Here is a 20,141-nt window from a genome sequence, read left to right as displayed (position 1 = left end):
ACCTGTGGTCAAGAATTAAATCTCCGCCCACGACAGTGCCTTGTAGGGGGTGGCGGGGAAGTTAGCTCTCTGGTGTAACCTCGTTGGGGCCACAAAGACTTCGTTTCCTAACTCCCCGGAATTTGTCCAGGTATTTTTCTATGTGGTTTTACGTCACTTCGCATAAATATGCTTACAAAATCTATGCATTAATATGCATAACTCTTGGGAATCTGTCCAGACATTAAATATATGTTATATACTACAATAATCACATAGATATATTTACAATGTTTATGCATAATAATGTGAAAAATATTTTTGGGGTTTCAATTAACCAATAGTCATGCCTACAAAACAATCTTGATGCTCTAAGTGCATGTATGTGTTAAATAACGAGTAACTGATCCACATTATTTGTTTAAATAAAGAAATGAAAAGCAAGCACTAAGCCATATGGATATAGTTACACGGAAGGGAAATAAGGATGAACCATGGTTTTGATGGAAACAAAGTGCTCTGGGACGATGCTCACAATGACGAATGGGAGAAACCTCTTTATGAAACATCTTACCTACTAAAGATGAAGCTTAATGTTACAGAACACACACACACACACACAGTGTAATTTTGTGTGACGCGTTTTCTGACTTGGGGTGGCTTTGAGCGAATCATACTTTTGATATTACAATTAATGTATCCTTCCTGTCCATGATTTACAACAATAACTGTAGGGTAAAAGTTACAACAATATACTAATAACACTGTCATGTATTGATACTATGACTAGTTGCCAAGATACAGAGCACGATGGACATAACATGATAATGATAGTGAAGCCTGGAAGGGTTCATATCATAACTTGTGTGTTCGTGCGTATGTTGCCCCGTGAGAGTTACCGTGGGCCTCCATGTGCCCAGGTGGGATGGTCAAAATATTACAATATAAGTGTGTCAAATGAGGAGTGACTGATCCACATGTAATTTAAGGTTTTTGAAATATGTAGTTAAATTAAATACGATTTTTCATATAGTTATGCTTATGATGGGAAGCATCGTGGTCTGGCACACACACACACACGTTGTGTGGAGTAACTGGGTGTTTTGGAAGTGTTTATTTCCATTCATAGTTTCGCAACTACAACCTATGGTATTTTCTTTGTGTTCATATATAATGAAGATAATGCAGAGTATAAAATGCCATATACAAAATTTATACATAATGTCATCTATACAGCCGTACTATGACTGTGTGTGTTCGTGCGTGTGTTGCCTTGTGATAGTTAGAGTGGGCCCCCGTCCAGAAAGGACACTGTTCTAACCTCCAGTACTGACCCGGGTGGGCTAGAGATTATGGTTTCCGAGTGTACCTGAACCCGCTCCAGTGTTGGTCAAGTCTTGTCTTGAAAGAGCTCACACTCAGTGCTGTCACAACACTCTCTGGTAGATTGTTCCAATTGTTTACAACCCTCAATCCGAAAAAGTTTGCCCTCACGGTTTTCTAGACTTGTGGCTTCTTCAATCTTGAGCTGTGACCCCTTGTGGGGCGAGCGTCAGCCAGCTCCAAGTAAGGACACTCAACTGAGTAGTGCCCCCTGAGATGCTTATACACCTTAACTAGGTCCCCCCTTGCCCGTCTGTAGTATAAGCTAGGCAAGTTCAGGCGCTCCAATCTTTCAGGGTAGCTGAGGTGCCGAAGTGCAGGCACCAGTCTGGTGGCCCTCCTTTGAACATTTTCAACCAACTGACAGTCCCTAGCATATCTCAGGGACCAGATGGGGAAGCACTTCACTCCTGAAGATCGTTACGAGGGACGGACCGTCTAGATATCTGAACAACGACCTTCTTATAAGACCCAATAATTTATTTGCCTGATTTACCCTCTTCTCGCAATGGCTAGAGAACTTCAGCTCATTGTCAACGTACACACCTAGGTCTTTCTCACACACAGTCTGAACTAGTGCAGTTTCTTCATCCCGTTGGGACATATGATACGCCTCCTTACCGTTGGTACGCCCCAGGTGCATCCTCTTACACTTTGTGACATTGAATCTCAGCAGCCATTTCTTCGACCATTCCTGGAGCCCACAGAGGTCCTTCTGCAGTTCTTCACAGTCCGCTTGGTTCTTAATTTCCCGAAATAACTTAGCGTCATCGGCAAACATTTGTATGGGAGGAGTGTACAACGTCAAGCTTGTCATTTATGTAGCAAACAAACAACAGCGGGCCCAATACACTGCCCTGTGGTACCCCACTTGTGACAGGTACAGATGACGGTTTCATGCCATTAATCACCACACACTGCTTGCGGTCATGTAGAAAGTCTTCTATCCACGCTTGGACATTTCCCCGAAATCCGTACCCTTCCAGTTTGATTTTCAGCCTTTCGTGGGTTACACTATCGAAAGCCTTGGCAAAATCTAGTTAAATATTGTCGATATTACCACCCCGTTCCAGAATATGGGTCCAGATATCCAATACCTTGAGCAATTGTGTTAAGCAGGAGTGCCCCGGCATAAAACCGTGTTGGCAATCTTTTACAAGGTTGTTTCGTATTAGATGTTCCATTGTGGCATCTCTGATAATACTCTCAAGTACTTTACATATTATGCTGGACAAGGGGTGACTTAATAGGAGTTTGTAAACACCTCAGATGACATTATTCAACCCAGTGTTCATACCTGGAGCTGGCAAATGCCTGCCTCACTAGGGATCACAGCTTAAGGTTGAAGAAGCCACAGGTTCAGAAAACTGTCAGGGCAAACTTTTTTGGAGTGAGGGTTGTGAACTCTTGGAATAATTTGCCAGACAGCATTGTGACAGCACTGAATATAAGCTCATTCAAGATCAAACTTGACCAACACAGGTACATGCCCAGCACTTACCAACAGCGTGTAACTGAGACGTGTAGACTGCCCAAGCGGCTAACGAGATGATTAGTGGTGAAGAGGTTAAAGTAAAGCTGAAAACTTCATCAACAGTAAGATGTAATACAGTATGTGAGGGTATGACTGACTCTCAATATTATTCAAGGATCATATCAGAAAGAAGTGTGCCTGATATTGAGAGAAGACTGGCATAACCAGATGTCACAGGCTTAGGTTGTTCTGGACACACACCACACACCGAGACAAAATACATAATCTTCTTGCATATTGAGGAAGTACGTAACAGCCATACAGAGCAGGTGGTCTCATCTCCATATGTGCAAAGTTTCTAGAGATGAGCATAGTACTAGGTAGAGGGAGATAGTGTACAGTGTTAGAATAACAGTATTGTATGTATTGTCATTTCACTCTACAATTACTGTATATTAATCTATAATTAGGTACAGGTTTTTCTTTTAACCTTTATTATAATTTACATATCAGTAAGCTTCATCCACTTTGGCTTGCTTTGCAGCCATTACAATTCATATCCGATTGTTCAAATAAGGTGCACTGCCACATTGGTAAATTATGGCAATTTCTTTCTTTTAAGTGTTTATTGCATTTTTTTTTTTAGGTTCTCATAAAACAGTATACTACAGTATAGATGTCATCTTCTTTGGATATTCTTGAATAAAATATTAAAGCCACTAAACAAGTTATTTATAAATATGGATGGTGAAATAAAATGCAAACTGTAATAAATACTTGATTTCCTTTACAAAACAACACATTCATATCAATAGGCATGATTGTCCTCCCTATAAAATTTCTCCAAAAAATCTAATAATATTATCAAATACATACCAGACTCATACAGCTTAACCTTAATTAATATGTAATACATACATTGACTTGTGAGGAAAGTAAGGTATTTTAGCATCATGATATTTAATAATAAGTGGAATAGAAAGTTGTTTGACCCTCCATCTAACATCCTCCCACATTCAATACCAGAGAACTGGCAAACTTACTCAGTATTGTTACAAAGTTGTTAGTCGTTGATTTTGTTCCCTCATGAGCACTTAAAATGTATACTGGCCACTGTGGCAAACTATTTCGTTACCTCACTTTCTTTACATGTCTGAAATACAGAGAGTTAAATAACACATACTGTATTTCCTTAATGATTGTTCATAAAAAACTAAGACAAATTCATAGAAATGCTCTGTGCTTCCATATTGCTCTTTTCTGCTTAACAGTGGAAATGAACCAATCCTATATTTTACTGTATTTCTTAACAGAAAAGCGAGCCTTGGAGAAGCACCAGTGTCCTAGGATTAATTTTAAGATATCAAGGGACAACAACTAAGATCTGAGAATATTCATTTGTCTCATTAGTCTGGTGCAAAACTTTAGGAATGCAGGAAATAGGAACTAGTGTATATGTGTCACCCTTGAAAGCAAGCGGTAGCTTGTGATGGAGTATGACAGTATCACTTACAATGGTTCACAAAAGAAAAAATTAAACAAATAATGAACTACCTATGTCCCAAACATCACAATGCATAACTGTCTGATGCCTTGCCAGGGAGGAAGGAATAGTATATCTATAAGGAGTTCAAACAACCTATAAACCTGACAAAGCTATTAAGCACACCATATCTCACCTTTAATATAAATTTTGTGCTATGAAAAAAAGCATTAATTTTGCACACAATTACTGAAAGGCAAGTTTGTGTTATGGATAACCACATAACTACATGCCATTTTAATTAACAAAGTCTTCTAATTACAGCCAAAAAAAAGTGGAGTTAAATAAATGATAAAATCATTTTGGAAGATGTTAACAGAAATCCTGAGCTTTTCTGGAAGGCATGGAGACATCAAAGCTTTTTTCTCATCCAAAGCACCATTTGAACACCATAAAAGATAATGGGAAAAAGCAAATAAAAGATATCACAGACTATGATTCCAGGTAATTTGTGGGTATTCCTAGATGTGACTTATATGCCTATACAGTATATACAAGTAATAACCAGAAAATAAGTTCCTTTCTACTTTGTTATCTAATCTTTACAGATAATTGACCTTATACATTGGAGACCCGCTGAAACCATTATAATTTTGCTTAATTTCTTACAGTGAATAACTTAATTTCTGGCAATTAATGACCCCATCTAGGAGAAAAAATAATACTGCTTAACACAGCAAATAGCATATTATACATTGGGATTATGTAAATTTTTGTACAGTCCACAATCCTTCACAATACATTAGAGTGCAGTGGTTATATAGGTTTTATACACTTGTACAACAAAAACAGATGATGAGCAATGTCTGGCAATAATACCCAACATTTCATGAATCTCATTATGAACATAGTTTACCCTTTAAACATTTTTCTTGGTTTATCACTACACATCCAGTTATTGCACTGACACTCTGGCCTCATATGGTTATACTTTGATTATAAATGACTAAATATAACAGTTCATAAGAGAGCACCAAGGATACGAAAGTAGAATATATACACAAATGACTCGACTTAATCAAATTAATCTTGCTTTAACAAACTGGAAATCATAGCAAGTATTAAAAATAATATGAAAACCTCTGGGACGTAAAGGTAAACACCACCCAGATATTACTGTTGACTGTTTGTTGAGTTTTACTGCGTGAAATACAATCAGCCAACTGCTACTTGGCTCTCTACTAGCATCTCAAGTCCCAAAATATTGTCCTCTTTGTTTTATAACCTTTGAGCAACAAATCACAGAATGATGTTTATTTCTTTCCTTAGCACTCATGAACCTAATTTATAAAAAAGTCACTTGTCTTTTATATAAAATTCTGAGGAAAGTTTTCAGCTGATATGTATATAAATATGCATACACATAAAACTGATTTCAAGTATGTGACAATGTCCACATTTTCAACAGTAACTTGCATTTCCTGTTGATGTAGCACTCCAAAAATATTTATGGTAAGTATGAAAACAGACTGAAAATTCCAGATTGAAATATAGCACTGCACACTCTGAACATGTGGCACCCGCCATCAAAAATATCACTGATGAAAAATTTGTGTGAATATATGATGTGCATAAGTTAAGAACTAAATCCATTAGTGCAAAATCTGTTGTGCTATCACCTGTACTTTTTCAAAAGTTTAATGTGGATTCTTTCATAAGTATAATTATCCATTACAATACTATGAAGTATTCACCTTAATATTCACATACAATACTTGCAGCCAAATCAAGTCTTTGGTGGGTGCAAGGAGCAGGCATGCATACACGCACGCACACACACACGCACACACACACACACACACACACAGACAAACTCCACAAATTTACAGTCCTCATGAAGGGAGTGGAGATTCAGTGTCCCTCTGATCCCACTGTTCATCTTGGTTCACAACAGTATTTAATGGTTTTATCTCTTCTAAATTACAAATATGCGTTTCTGGAGGTCTATAATTCGATGGCTTCTCCTCATATGAAGCTCTAAAGTTCAAGTGGGCCAAGGAGGAGTTCTTGGTGATGGGTGTATGGTAATATATTGGATGGTGAGGAATGGGCTCTGATGTACCCCCAGGATATAAGGGAGCCTTCAGATAGCGTTCTCCAATAACCTGGCAAAAGAGTAAATAATACATATATGAAACTCTGCTATGTGCCAGGTATGTATATTACAAAGAAAAACTTCACTTGTGAAGATAATGATAATATTAAAAAAAGGAAGTGAATTCAAGTTGGTTACAAAAACATGACAACATATTCTACAACAATATCATCTGCAACTGTCACATTGTAGCAGTTTTGTCTTGCAACTAACCTGAGCCATTCTTTGCCTTTTATTTTCTTTGGCTAACATCCTACTAGCAAGGAGGACCAAGACAATTAGGATAAAGCCGCCTGCTATGGGGACGGCTATTGTTGCTGCTCGGAACCACAGAGTCTCCATCATCTCGGAGTCCCGTCTTTTCATATCTGACAAGTGGAAATGTAAATTAGAAGCCAAAAACATGAACAGTGTCTTGGGAGCTGTAACTGAATGCAAGTTTATGGCATAATCTAATTAAGAGACACCACTAGTGAGTGAGGAGAAGAAATGGCAGGTTATTCGGCAGGCAAAAAACTTAGCAAGGAGCGAGGCATTTCGGGATGTATTCATTCACCCAGACCGCACGGTAATGCAGAGGGAACAGCAAAAGAAGCTCCTGCAGGACTTGAAGCAGAAGAGGGAGGAGTCGAGGAGGAACGGGGACAGGTGTACATGGGTTATACTCAGGGGGAGGGTAGTGGAAACAAGTGTGCCGACACAGGGCCAGGGGGCAACAGTGCACCCTCCACCCGCTCAACCCCCCACCCGGGAGGCGGCACCAGCTCAGCCTACCGGACAGGAGGGGGCGAGCGCCGTGTAAATAATGACATTTCTAACCACACCCTGCAAAATACAGTGTACTTAGCAAATGCTGCAGCTTCTGAGAATGTGGGGGGAGCGGGTTTATTACTAAGAGCAGAGACGTTACCGAGAACAAATTCTGGCTTGAATGTCATGTACACTAATACTGACACGTTCCTTGACAAGAGAGAGGAGTTTGAAACACTACTAAGAGTACACCAACCAGATATTGTAGGTGTTGTAGAACTGTTGTACAAGAACAGGAGAATCGACCCAGAGGAATGAGAGTTCAGTATTGCTGGATATGACTCAATTACGAACCTATCTCAAGAAACTTGCAGGAGGGGTGTGGTTATCTACGATAGGCAAGACCTTAGAGCCAGCCAGGCGAGGGTACAGGGAGAGGATGTTTTTGAAGAGTCCAAGTGGTGTAAAATTAAATTAAAGGGAGGGGACTTACTTATCGTCGGGTGTATCTACAGATCCCCAAACTGTGGCCCACTAAATCAAAGGAACTTAAGAACCTTAATAAACAACGCGGCGATGCTCAACCCTAGCCACCTCCTTATCATGGAAGACTTTAACTATGGCGACATCGACTGGAGAAACGAGTCCACCCCGAATGACTTGAATAACCCTGCTACTCTTTTCGTAGAAACTCTGAGAGATAATTTTCTGTTCCAACATATTAAGAGACCCAACACATTACAGAGGAGAGCAAACACCCAAGCCACTTGACCTCATCATAATAAACGAGGAGGGTATGGTGGCCAAACTGGAACACCTTGTCCCAGTTGGCACCAGTCACCATACAGTGTTGTCATTCAGATTTAACTGTTACCTAGTTCAAGATATGGCCAGGCCAAGGTGCAAATATTACAAGGGAAATTACAATGGGATGAGGGAAGAGATGAGGGGTATCAATTGGCCTGACTTATTAAGGTACAAGAACGCAGACACTACGCTGAATATCATAACTAGTAAAATGACCCATTTGATCGATAAATATATACCCAAGACCATACCCAGTGCTTCTAGGAATACGAGGGGATCCCTACACATGAACCATGCGGTGGTCGACAAAATTAAGAAGAAAACCCAGAAATTCAAGACGTGGGTTGGGTCAAACGATGAGCAAGACAGGAGGATGTATGCAAGAGTCAGAAACCAAGCAAAGAGAGAGTGAGGAGGGCTGAAAAGGAGTTCCAGAGGCTGGTTACAAGCGAGGTCAAGTCAAACCCAAAGGCGTTTTACAACTATGCAAAGTCGAAATTGAAAACGCGAGTAGGAGTATCAGACCTGAGGCAGGTGGATGGTAGTTATGCAGATTCTGACCAGGATAAAGCTGAGGCATTGAACAGCTTCTTTTCTTCAGTGTTCACAAGAGACGATGCAACTAACCTTCCTGCGTTTGAGGACAGACGGTTCAACACAGCACTGACCCACATTGTGTTCACAGAAGAGGGTATTAGAAATAAACTGTCCAGGCTAAAGGTCCATAAGAGTCCCGGACCTGACATGGTGCATCCTAGAGTGCTAAGAGAGTTGTGCAACGAGCTTGCAGAGCCCCTGAAGATCCTGTTTTGTAAATGCCTGGATGAACAAATGGTCCCCAGTGAATGGAAAGTGGCTTATGTGAGTCCTATCTTCAAGAAGGGCGTTCGTCACTCCACGAACAACTATAGACCGGTAAGCCTGACCAGCATAATATGTAAAGTACTTGAGAGTATTGTCAGAGATGCCGCAATGGAACATCTAATATGAAACAACCTTGTAAAAGATTGCCAACACGGTTTTATGCTGGGGCGCTCTTGCTTAACACAATTGCTCAAGGTATTGGATATTTGGACCCATATTCTGGAACGGGGTGGTAATATCGACAATGTTTACCTAGATTTTGCCAAGGCTTTCGACAGTGTATCCCATGAAAGGCTGAAAATCAAACTGGAAGGGTACGGAATTCGGGGAAATGTCCTAGCGTGGATAGAAAACTTTCTACATGACCGCAAGCAGTGTGTGGTGATTAATGGCACGAAATCGTCATCTGTACCTGTCACAAGTGGGGTACCACAGGGCAGTGTATTGGGCCCGCTGTTGTTTGTTTGTTTCATAAATGACATGCCTGACGTTGTACACTCCTCCATACAAATGTTTGCCGATGACGCCAAGTTATTTTGGGAAATTAAGAACCAAGCGAACTGTGAAGAGCTGCAGAAGGACCTCTGTGGGCTCCAGGAATGGTCGAAGAAATGGCTGCTGAGATTCAATGTCATAAAGTGTAAGAGGATGCACCTGGGGCGTACCAACGGTAAGGAGGCGTATCATATGTCCCAACGGGATGAAGAAACTGCACTAGTTGAGACTGTGTGTGAGAAGGACTTAGGTGTGTATGTTGACAATGAGCTGAAGTTCTCGGGCCATTGTGAGAAGAAGGTAAATCAGGCAAATAAATTATTGGGTCTTATAAGAAGGTCGTTCAGATATCTAGACGGTCATTCCCTCGTAACGATCTTCAGGAGTGAAGTGCTTCCCCATCTTGAGTACTGTCACCCCATCTGGTCCCCGAGATATGCTAGGGACTGTCAGTTGGTTGAAAATGTTCAAAGGAGGGCCACCAGACTGGTGCCTGCACTTCGGCACCTCAGCTACCCTGAAAGATTGGAGCGCCTGAACTTGCCTAGCTTATACTACAGACGGGCAAGGGGGAACCTAGTTGAGGTGTATAAGCATCTCAGGGGGCACTACTCAGTCGAGTGTCCTACTTGGAGCTGGCAGACGCTCGCCCCACAAAGGGTCACAGCTCAAGATTGAAGAAGCCGCAAGTCCAGAAAACCGTGAGGGCAAACTTTTTCGGAGTGAGGGTTGTAAACGCTGGAACAATCTACCAGAGAGTGTTGTGACGCCACCGAGTGTGAGCTCTTTCAAGACAAGACTTGACCAACACTGGAGCGGGTTCAGGTACATTCAGGAGCTGGTGTATGCCCAGTATTTGCCAACAGCGCGTGACAGACGTGACCGATCGCCCGGGCGGCTAGCGAGCCGATCTTTTGGTGAAGAAGATAAATGAAAAGAGACGTGACCGATCGCTCAAGTGGCTAACAAGCCGATCAGTGGCGAAGAGGATAAAACTAAAACTATTTACAGTTTCCTTTATAGTATGAAGGAAAAAGGACATGTTGTGAATGTGTTTAAAATACGTTAAAGATAAATTCTCTCGAGACAATTTTGTGACCTTCCTAAAGTGAAAAACACAAATGGGTTTTCTAGAAATGTATAACCTTAAATAACAAACAATGAAAGATATAGTTTGCTTTTCAAAAAATTATGGATACAAAAGTCAGTGTAGTTATTCTTGTGCATGTGTGTGTATACAATATATCACTAAGGCACATATGTTTCTTAAATTTCTACATATGCACATTTCTTTTATACGTACAATAGCTAAACCAACTACCTGTGCATACTTTGTGGGAAACAATACGAGACCATGGACGATAAATTTTGGTATACGAGGGCTGTCACTAGTCACAAGTACAATTTCTGAACATATCGACCCCCACCTGCTCAGATTGTTGTTTTAACTACTGTACAGTACTGTACAGTATCATATGTTTAATTCTAACATCTTCTTACTGTACAGGTAGTTGTGTTCATTTGTTTGAACATGTATGTAAGTGCATACTGGTATGTTTTGTATTTGTATCTGAGATGTATGTGATTTTAGTTTGTGAGGGGGAGGGGGGGGGGACAGGTTGGTCTGTAGAGAGGTGTATAGCAACATTTTGTATGTGCCAATATACCTCTTTGCATGTGTCTTCTCTTGCGTGGGGCTTCACTTGGTACAGTACATATACTTGGCATCATTGAGTGTGTGTGAGAGAAAGAAGAGAACTAATGTATAATCAATGCCAACACAGTCGTCTATCATCGCCATCACTAAATCATTAACACTAAGGAAAAGCACCCTTGTCAACTCTGCACCCTTCTCCAACTACACTCCCTCCCACTGGCGAGACACAGTGTCTCCCGTCTGTCTACTGCCCCCCCCCCTCCTCACCTGTCTGGCTGTCGTAATTGCCGTCCACCTGGATAAAGACATCAATATCACGGTAGTTGCACATGTCCTGGCTGCAGCAGGTGAGGTCTGGGTCCAGCTGGGGCGGGGTTAGGGGCGCAGGGGTCCCTGGGACCTCCGCTCTCTGCACTCCGCCCTTCATCACGCACTCCGCATGTCGACTCCTGGCACCACAACAAGTTTTATACAGTATACTATATTTGAAAGTTGTCAGAGTATTAAGAATGTGAAATATGTAGCCGAGAGACCATAAGTATTATGGTGATAAGTTGCATGCACAATGAACCCATACACGCCTGTAAACATGGGTACACACATGCGGGTATAGCTGGGGAAAGTTGATGCGAGTGCTACACTCTCCCACAAATGTGAACCCCATCAGTGTGAGACCAGTGAATTTGCAAACCACCTCGTAGAGTCCATCACCTGGTGACTACCACCACCCCTAACCATCCACCTCCTATCCCTCTCCCCCCTTACAAAGTGTTACCAAAATAACAAATCTACCAGCTACTTCGAGCTCATTGGTATTCCATTTGTAGGGTTCAAATTTTCCCAGCTGTATGCCCACACAAACAGAGCAATATCAACAATAGCTTTGAAATGAGTTGGAAAAGCAGGAAAATTTAAAAACAAAACAAAAGTGATCTCATCTACTAACAGACAATTATACTAGACCTGAAACAGTGACAGGAAATGAGGTCAGGATAATAAGCGTGATGCGTGAATAATGAAGGTGTTAACAAGACATGTCCAGGGGAGGGTAAATCTGAGGAAAACTTATTTTGCATCAGGAAAAAACTTCATAAAAGAACTAAATAAATTTAATAAAACAAAAAAAAGGTTAAATGAAATTAGGGCTATTTGGTGTTCTAAGCATATACTGATCAATCTGATGCTGACAGTTATGGTCTTAATTTTTTGACACCTGAACTTGACAAAGACGAACTGAAGAGGACAAAAACGCATAACGAGACTCACTCTGGTAATAATTCGACACATCCGTGCATGGGTGCCCACCGATGGTAGATCTTGCGAGCTTGTGAGTAAGCGTGGGTGGGCGTGGGTGTGTTCTTGGTGAAGCAGGCACCCAGGAAGCTCTTGCACATGTAGCCCATGGTGACACACTTGGGCAGGTTACAGTGGCACCGCACCTCTCCACCTGACCAAGATAAGACACAAGTAATTAGCATCTCTAGTGACATGGCTCTCTCTTGTTTTAATTAAATACATTCACTTACCACTATGGATAAGAGAACAAAATTCTGTAGCCATGTTAAAACTGTCTCCTAATTGGTGCTGAGTGAACATATCTAATGAAGTGATTTTGATAATATTTTTCGAGTTTATTTTTGTGCTCTAGCTTAAGGCAACCAGTTCGTTGCATTCTCACTTCTTTCTTTATGAGGAATATTTATTGTATGAACTTTTGAGAATCTGGACTCTGATTCCGAAAGTCACGTGAAACTTGTTTATGGCTGAGCGGCTTGTTTCCTCAGGCACTTCATTAGATATAGTTTTATTAAAGCCACACAAGTTAACATTGGTTCAGCATGTTCACAGACAGAGTAGGTAATATACAATGATAAACAGTGTGTCTACTTTAATAAGAATAGCCCAAGAAATACATTAAAAAGCGTGTATGGGGAAGGGAAGAGAGGCGTGTATGGGGAAGGGAAGAGAGGCGTGTATGGGGAAGGGAAGAGAGGCGTGTATGGGGAAGGGAAGAGAGGCGTGTATGGGGAAGGGAAGAGAGGCGTGTATGGAGCAGGAGAGAGAAGCGTTTATAGGGAGGGAGGGAGAGTAGTCGTGCAAAGATGGATGGTGGGAAAAAACACACTTTAGTTGGGGAGGGAAGGAGGGAGGAAGGGAGGGGCATGCAGGAAGGTATGGTGTAACGGGAGAAGGCTGACTGACCACCACCACCGTGACTACGACGACGGATGGAGGCAGGGAGGGACGGATGGAGGCAGGGAGGGAGGGAGAGCCTCACCACCACACACCAAGATCCAGATTCCTCGTAACTGAAGATGTAAGAATACACTTAACTTGTCGACTTAACCTAAAGCATGACCTTCACCTAGGCCTGTCCTGCTGAGCTGAGCCATTAGACACTTGTGTACAAGGTCCCCTCTCGGCTGACCAAAAAATCATCTGGGGGTTAGGGGAGATAGTCTACTGAACGACGATGCCTTAAGTTAGGCCTAGAGTGTGTCAGATGAGGTATTATCGACAGAGTGAAGAAGAAGTAGGGGAAATTACTGTACTAAAACACGCGGTGCCATGTGGCTGTCAGGTCGCCCCGCCTCCTCACCACCCTTTGCCACTAGTTCTCGGCAATAGGAAGAGGAGGAGGGGGTAGGAGGAGGGGGGTAGGAGGAGGGGGGGGAGGAGGAGGAGGGGTGGGAGGAGGGGAGGGGAGGAGGAGGGGGGGAGGAGGAGGGTGGGAGGAGGAGGGTGGGAGGAGGAGGGGGGGGAGGAGGGAGGGGTAGGGAGGAGGAGGGGGGAGGAGGAGGTGGGAGGAGGAGGGAGGAGGAGGAGAGGGGGGAGGAGGAGGGGGGGGAGGAGGGAGGGGGGGGGAGGAGGAGGGGGGAGGAGGGTGGGAGGAGGAGGTGGGAGGAGGGAGGTGGGAGGAGGAGGTGGGAGGAGGAGGGGGGGAGGAGGAGGAGGGGAGGGGAGGGGAGGAGGGAGGGGAGGGGTAGGAGGAGGAGGGAGGGGGAGGAGGAGGGGGAGGGAGGAGGGTGGGAGGAGGGGGGAGGGGGAGGGGAGGAGGAGGGGAGGGGGGAGGGAGGAGGGGGAGGGTAGGGAGGAGGGGAGGGGGGGGAGAGGAGGGGAGGGGTAGGAGGAGGGGGAGGGGTAGGAGGGAGGTGGGAGGGGAGGGAGGGGAGGAGGTGGGAGGAGGGGTAGGAGGAGGAGGTGGAGGGGGAGGGGTGGAGGAGGTAGGAGGAGGTGGAGGGGGGAGGAGGTGGAGGGGTAGGGAGGTGGAGGGGTGGGAGGAGGAGGAGGGGAGGGAGGAGGAGGAGGGCTAGGAGGAGGTGGAAGGAGGAGGAGGAGAAGGGGGTAGGAGGAGGAAAAGGGGGTAGGAGGAGGGGATAAGAGGAGGAGGAGGTGGAGGGAAGAGGATGGGTAGGAGGAAGAGGAGAGAGTAGAAGGAGGGGTTGAGGGTTACAGAAGAAGGACGAAGAGGAAAAGAAAATAGGAGAGAGAGAAATTTAAGAGTGACATTTACCAAGGTAGCGGGGTGCCAAGATGGTGGAACTGTGTAACACTTATTGAGGTAGTCAGTGTCATACCCCACCCCTCCCCCCCTCAGTGTCAACCAGGCCACACCTACACCCACCATCCTCACACACATTCCTCAGTTACACGCCCACGACCGCCCTCACTAACCACACATACAGTATATATATATATATATATATATATATATATATATATATATATATATATATATATATATATATATATATATATACCCACACACACTACCATCCTCACTACACGAGTGGAACAAGCTTAGCAACTTTGTAGTAAGCGCTGGAACGCTGGAAAGTTTTAAAAGGAGGCTGGATAGATCCATGGATGATAGAGAGTGGTAGTAACTTTCGACAGGAGCGGCCATGCACAGGCCAACCGGACTATTGCAGACTCCTTATTTTCTTATGTTCTTACACCTGTCCACACTATCAAAAAGCACCCATAAAATATAAACTCAGAATTCAAGGCAAAATACAATCAAAAGAAAATCCCAAAGTCGAATAAAATGCTAAAAAAAAAACCTTATTGAAACTAACCAAGTAGTTAAGTATGACATCACACAAAACAAACACTAACAAACATCAAACACAATCTCATGAAGTTTATCTCCGACTCAAACTAAAATCATTAATATCGTTAAGTGAGAAAAGTATAAGAATTTATTGTTGAATGAGAGAGAGAGAGAGAGAGAGAGAGAGAGAAAAACGTGATTGTGGCTGTCACGGTATTTATGTTAGTGTCAGGTGAGATGACAGGTGCCTCCCACACTATGTGAGATGACAGGTGCCTCCCACACTATGTGAGATGACAGGTGCCTCCCACACTATGTATCACACAGTTTTGTTTTCTTATTAATGGTGATGTTTGTTTGCTTCTTCTTCTTCCACCTCCTATTTCTTCTTCCCACTCCTCTTCCTCTTCCTCCTTCCCCTTCTCCACAATTAACCCGGAATGATATCTCCAGCAAGCATTAATTACATGTTAATAATTCAGAAGAAAAAACCTAAAATAAAAACACAGGTACAACAACAGGTAGAAAAAACTAAAAATAATTATAGCAGATAAACGTGACATTCAGTGGAGTATTTTCACCAAACTACGTAAATATTATCACCATTCTGTACCTTGTATACCGGTAACCCCCAATACTGTACGTAACGAGTCCTGGGCGGTGGTGTATAGTCCTTCCCAGGTGTATAGTGATGAATACATGTTTATACACTATACTTATACACAAATGGGAGGACGGAGGGAGGGAAGGAGGGAGGGGAAGTGCCTGTTGTCGGGGTCTGAAGCTGGTCCCTCGCAACACAGGTCAGTCTGTCAACACCTCCTCACCCTTCCTCATCCCTCACCCACTTTGTCACATTATGCCACAAGCAACTGTGTTTATGTTACACCCCCTCCACCCCGAACCCCCCATACACAGGCAACAGAGTGTGTGTGTGGGGGGGGGGGGGGCTGTTGGTGGAGGATTACGGGTTGGGGAGTCGAGAGGATGGCGATGAGGCAAGAGAGAAAAAAGTGAGGATGGGGGTAAGAGGAGGGTTGAGGACACGTGGTACAGCAGGAGATAAAACACTGAGGTAGGAGCAGCTCAAGTCAGGATAAAAACTGGTAAGTGGAGAGCCGTGAGGGGCCGGGCGGCGCCCCAGGGACCACGGCCAGGGATCTTCACATTAATGCTTCACTGCTCACAACGTCACGGGTTATAATTTTTTTCCCTCGGTTATGGCGTTACGGGTTACAACTTCTTGTTTTAAAACGTTGTCGTCACGGGTCACAACCACAGCGTAAAGGGTGAGTGGCGGCGAGCTGTGGAAATGCCAAAATAATACTGTAGCGATGGAACTTATGATATACAGCACATATCTTCTTAGGGTTCTAGCTGAGGGGGGGTAACTCTCTGGGGTAAAGTCCTATCTCAAGTCACAGCCGTCACCTCCTTTACCTTCCTAACAGCTGGAGACCCGCGATAACAGAAAGTTAACTAACGTCGTCTAAATATCAATAATACTTTTGTAGAGACATAAATGAAAGACCCCAACAAAGTATCGTCAAAGTTGTAAAAGTAGCACAACCATAAACACAGTACTGCACACAGTCAGAGATCAACACTGTGGTAAGAGACACAACAGAGTACACCAACACAACATAAATTTCAATATTAATGAAAATCAAAAGTGATAATTTGTTTTACTATAAATTAACTAGGCGTATATAGGCCCAGAAGGTATAACTGTCCCTATTAACCCAAGTCTCACTCACAGGACCTCAAATAATCCACTCACTCTCCCTTGCTTATGAAATCTTGCTAAATGATCTGCCGAGGCTGAGAGACAACACATAAATATGAACTCTTTTTAAGTTGTACGTGTGTGTGAGGCTGCAACATAATACTGTATACTGATGGCAAGTTTGTTTATATTGGACTATTTATTCTTTAGTAACATCAGCATTTGGACCTGTACTGATGAATATTTCTTAAGTAATACAATAAAATAAAATAAACATCCTTGGTGTCAGTATCACATGGCCGTCCTCCCTCCCTCACGCCAGCCCGCCCAACACACTGCTACTGTATTCACTATACGTCACCAACTCTGGGTGGGGCGGCGGTAGTCTAAGGCAGGAGCAGCAGCACCACCGCTTTACTTAACGTCGCCAGACCTTCACTGTACACCCTAACACTTTCCCACGTACGTATTATTTAATCTCCATAACAAATCGTCCAACAAGGAAATTATGGCTCTCTGATTATCCAACATTACCGTAACTAAACTCCCAAATAAAGGAAATATTGGCCTTTGATCAAATACATTATAGTATACGGAACACAATCTTCAACCAGTGACTAAAATATTCGTCACTAGATAGATTATGTTACGAAAATGCTTACTTACTTTAGTCACACTTCCTCCAACCATTTCTGTAAAGTGGTAACGACGCCCCTTAGAGTTACACGTAATCACCCCACCACCACTACTGTACTGCACTAATGCCTTTGAGACCTCTCACTGACAACAATTAATTATTGCACCACGCCTTTGAGACCCCCTCACTGACAACACCACTACTGCACCACGCTTTGAGACCCTCACTGACAACACCACTACTGCACCACGCCTCTGAGACTTCACTGACAACACCACTACTGCACCACGCCTTGGAGACCCTCACTGACAACACCACTTACTGCACCACGCCTTGAGACTTCTCACTGACAACACCACTACTGCACCACGCCTTGAGACCCTCACTGACAACACCACTACTGCACCACGCCTTTGAGACCCCCTCACTGACAACACCACTACTGCACCACGCCTTTGAGACCCCTCACTGACAACAATTCACTACTGCACCACGCCTTTTGAGACCCCCCTCTCACTGACAACACCACTACTGCACCACGCCTTTTGAGACCCCCTCTCACTGACAACACCACTACTGCACCACGCCTTGAGACCCTCACTGACAACACCACTACTGCACCACGCCTTGAGACCCCCTCTCACTGACAACACCACTACTGCACCACGCCTGAGACCCCCTCACTGACAACACCACTACTGCACCACGCCTTTGAGAGACCCCTCACCCAACACCACTACTGCACCACCTCAGAGACCCCCTCTCACTACTGCCACCACTACTGCACCACGCCTTTGAGACTGCAACACCACTACTGCACCACTTTGAGACCCCCCTCACTGACAACACCACTACTGCACCACGCCTTTGAGGCCCCCCTCTCACTGACAACACCACTACTGCACCACCTTTGAGACCCCCCCTCACACAACCAACACCACTACTGCACCACGCCTTTGGGACCCCCCTCCTCACTGACAACACCACTCCTGCACCACTGCCTTTGAGACCCCCCTCTCACTGACAACACCACTACTGCACCACGCCTTTGAGACCCCCTCTGCAACCCCCTCACCTGAGACAACACCACTACTGCACCACGCCTTTGAGACCCCCCCCCTCCTGACAACACCACTACTGCACCACACCTTTAGACCCCCCCCCTCACTGACAACACATTAGGACGCTATATACAAGGTGAGTGTAACGCTAGTCTGTCAACCAGCCAACAGACGCACAGGTGACCCACGACACCTTACAAGTGACGCGTGGCACCTAGTACTTCCACGTGGTGTACATGGCACTACCTCCCTCCCCCACGTGGTGTACATGGCTGCCTCCCTCCCCACGTGGTGTACATGGCACCTACCTCCCTCCCCCACGTGGTGTACATGGCACTACCTCCCTCCCCCACGTGGTGTACATGGCACTACCTCCTTCCCCCACGTGGTGCACATGGCACTACCTCCCTCCCCCACGTGGTGTGCGCGAAACTTCCAAAGTTAATCCAACTTAACCTAATCCCTCGTTAACCACAAAATCTACCCAAATTAACCCACACAAAATTAATTCGTGATTTCCTTAACTCGTCAGCCATCTTAATCCAGCTTGACCTAACTTACCCTGCCAGCAAATACCGCAAAACAAACAAACACACACACACACACACACACACACACACACACACCCCCTGGTGGTGTATGTGTCTGTAAAGGTGTGGCGGTGAGATCAATACGCGGCGCCAGGCTGACTGACCCACCTGACCCACACCTCCTCCCCCCCCCACCCCATGCCCTTAACTGTCTCTCCCTGCACCACCCCCATCCTCCCGGTACCCGTGCCCTCCACTGCCCGGCCTTGCTACCCCTTGTCAGTGTCAGTCCCCTTTCGTATTCCTTCTACTGTTTGCACCTGCCCCCTCCTCCTCCCTCTCCCCTTCACCTGCCACGCTAAGTTACCTGGCGCCACACTCCACTGTCTCCAACACTGCCCCACACACCTACACTGTATCTCCCTGCACCTCTCAACCGTGTCATTCTACCCCACGCCAAGCCCTACACACACACTATCACCAAAGGAATATTGTGTGCCTTGCAGCGCCTCAACAGCACGCAAGGTATTTATCAGAGTCTGTGTGTGTGTGTGTGTTGTCCAGGACGTCTGTCTGTCTCACCGTCCTACACAAATTGCCTGAATGCTGTATTGACTGATGGTCCCACAACTGTAAACAAACTACTGTACTTACTGTAACCTTGCGCTTCCTGCCTGCTGCACCATCCTGTACTTGACACCTCAAACGAATGACAGGGAAATACAGGAGTATCTCTGTAATGGATTAAAATTCTACCTCGGGGTGTCGCTACCTGATATCTCATACACCAAAGACAACACAGGTGTTCCAGAGCTGGGAAGGGAAAGCGAAAGTGCGTGCGTTTGTATCGTGAAAATTATAAGCAATTTATACCTATAGTGAGAGACACGTTCATAAATTAATTAAGAATCAGAATTATTAATGAGAAATGTCAGTTCAAGTAATAATCTGGATATACGGTTCACGTAGAGCAAGATCTCTGTGGACTACCTACAGTGTGTATGAGGGAGACAGTGACGACTTAGCACCATGACAACAAATTTAGTAGTTTTTGGTGTTTGAAGTTATAGATCACCTGAAATTTAG

General features: G+C 44.3%; 1 protein-coding gene across 1 annotated transcript in view; it reads right to left on the bottom strand.

Moving 5' to 3' along the window:
* Window positions 1-3,601: 3,601 nt before the first annotated feature.
* LOC121878331 overlaps window positions 3,602-20,141 on the bottom strand; it is a 55,825-nt gene continuing 39,285 nt past the window's right edge. The window contains exons 2-5 of the mRNA XM_042384483.1: window positions 12,314-12,494; window positions 11,315-11,496; window positions 6,688-6,842; window positions 3,602-6,484 (exon numbers count right to left, since the gene is read on the bottom strand). Coding sequence (XP_042240417.1) covers window positions 6,212-6,484; window positions 6,688-6,842; window positions 11,315-11,496; window positions 12,314-12,494 — 791 coding nt within the window. The 3' untranslated portion in view covers window positions 3,602-6,211. The remainder of the gene's footprint in view (window positions 6,485-6,687; window positions 6,843-11,314; window positions 11,497-12,313; window positions 12,495-20,141) is intronic.

The sequence above is a fragment of the Homarus americanus genome, unplaced genomic scaffold (genome assembly GCF_018991925.1).
Source record: "Homarus americanus isolate GMGI-L3 unplaced genomic scaffold, GMGI_Hamer_2.0 scaffold41027, whole genome shotgun sequence".
In the NCBI taxonomy this organism is placed as follows: Eukaryota; Metazoa; Arthropoda; class Malacostraca; order Decapoda; family Nephropidae; genus Homarus; species Homarus americanus.
Note: the sequence above shows the minus strand (reverse complement) of the source record. Positions and strands in the feature narration are given on the sequence as shown.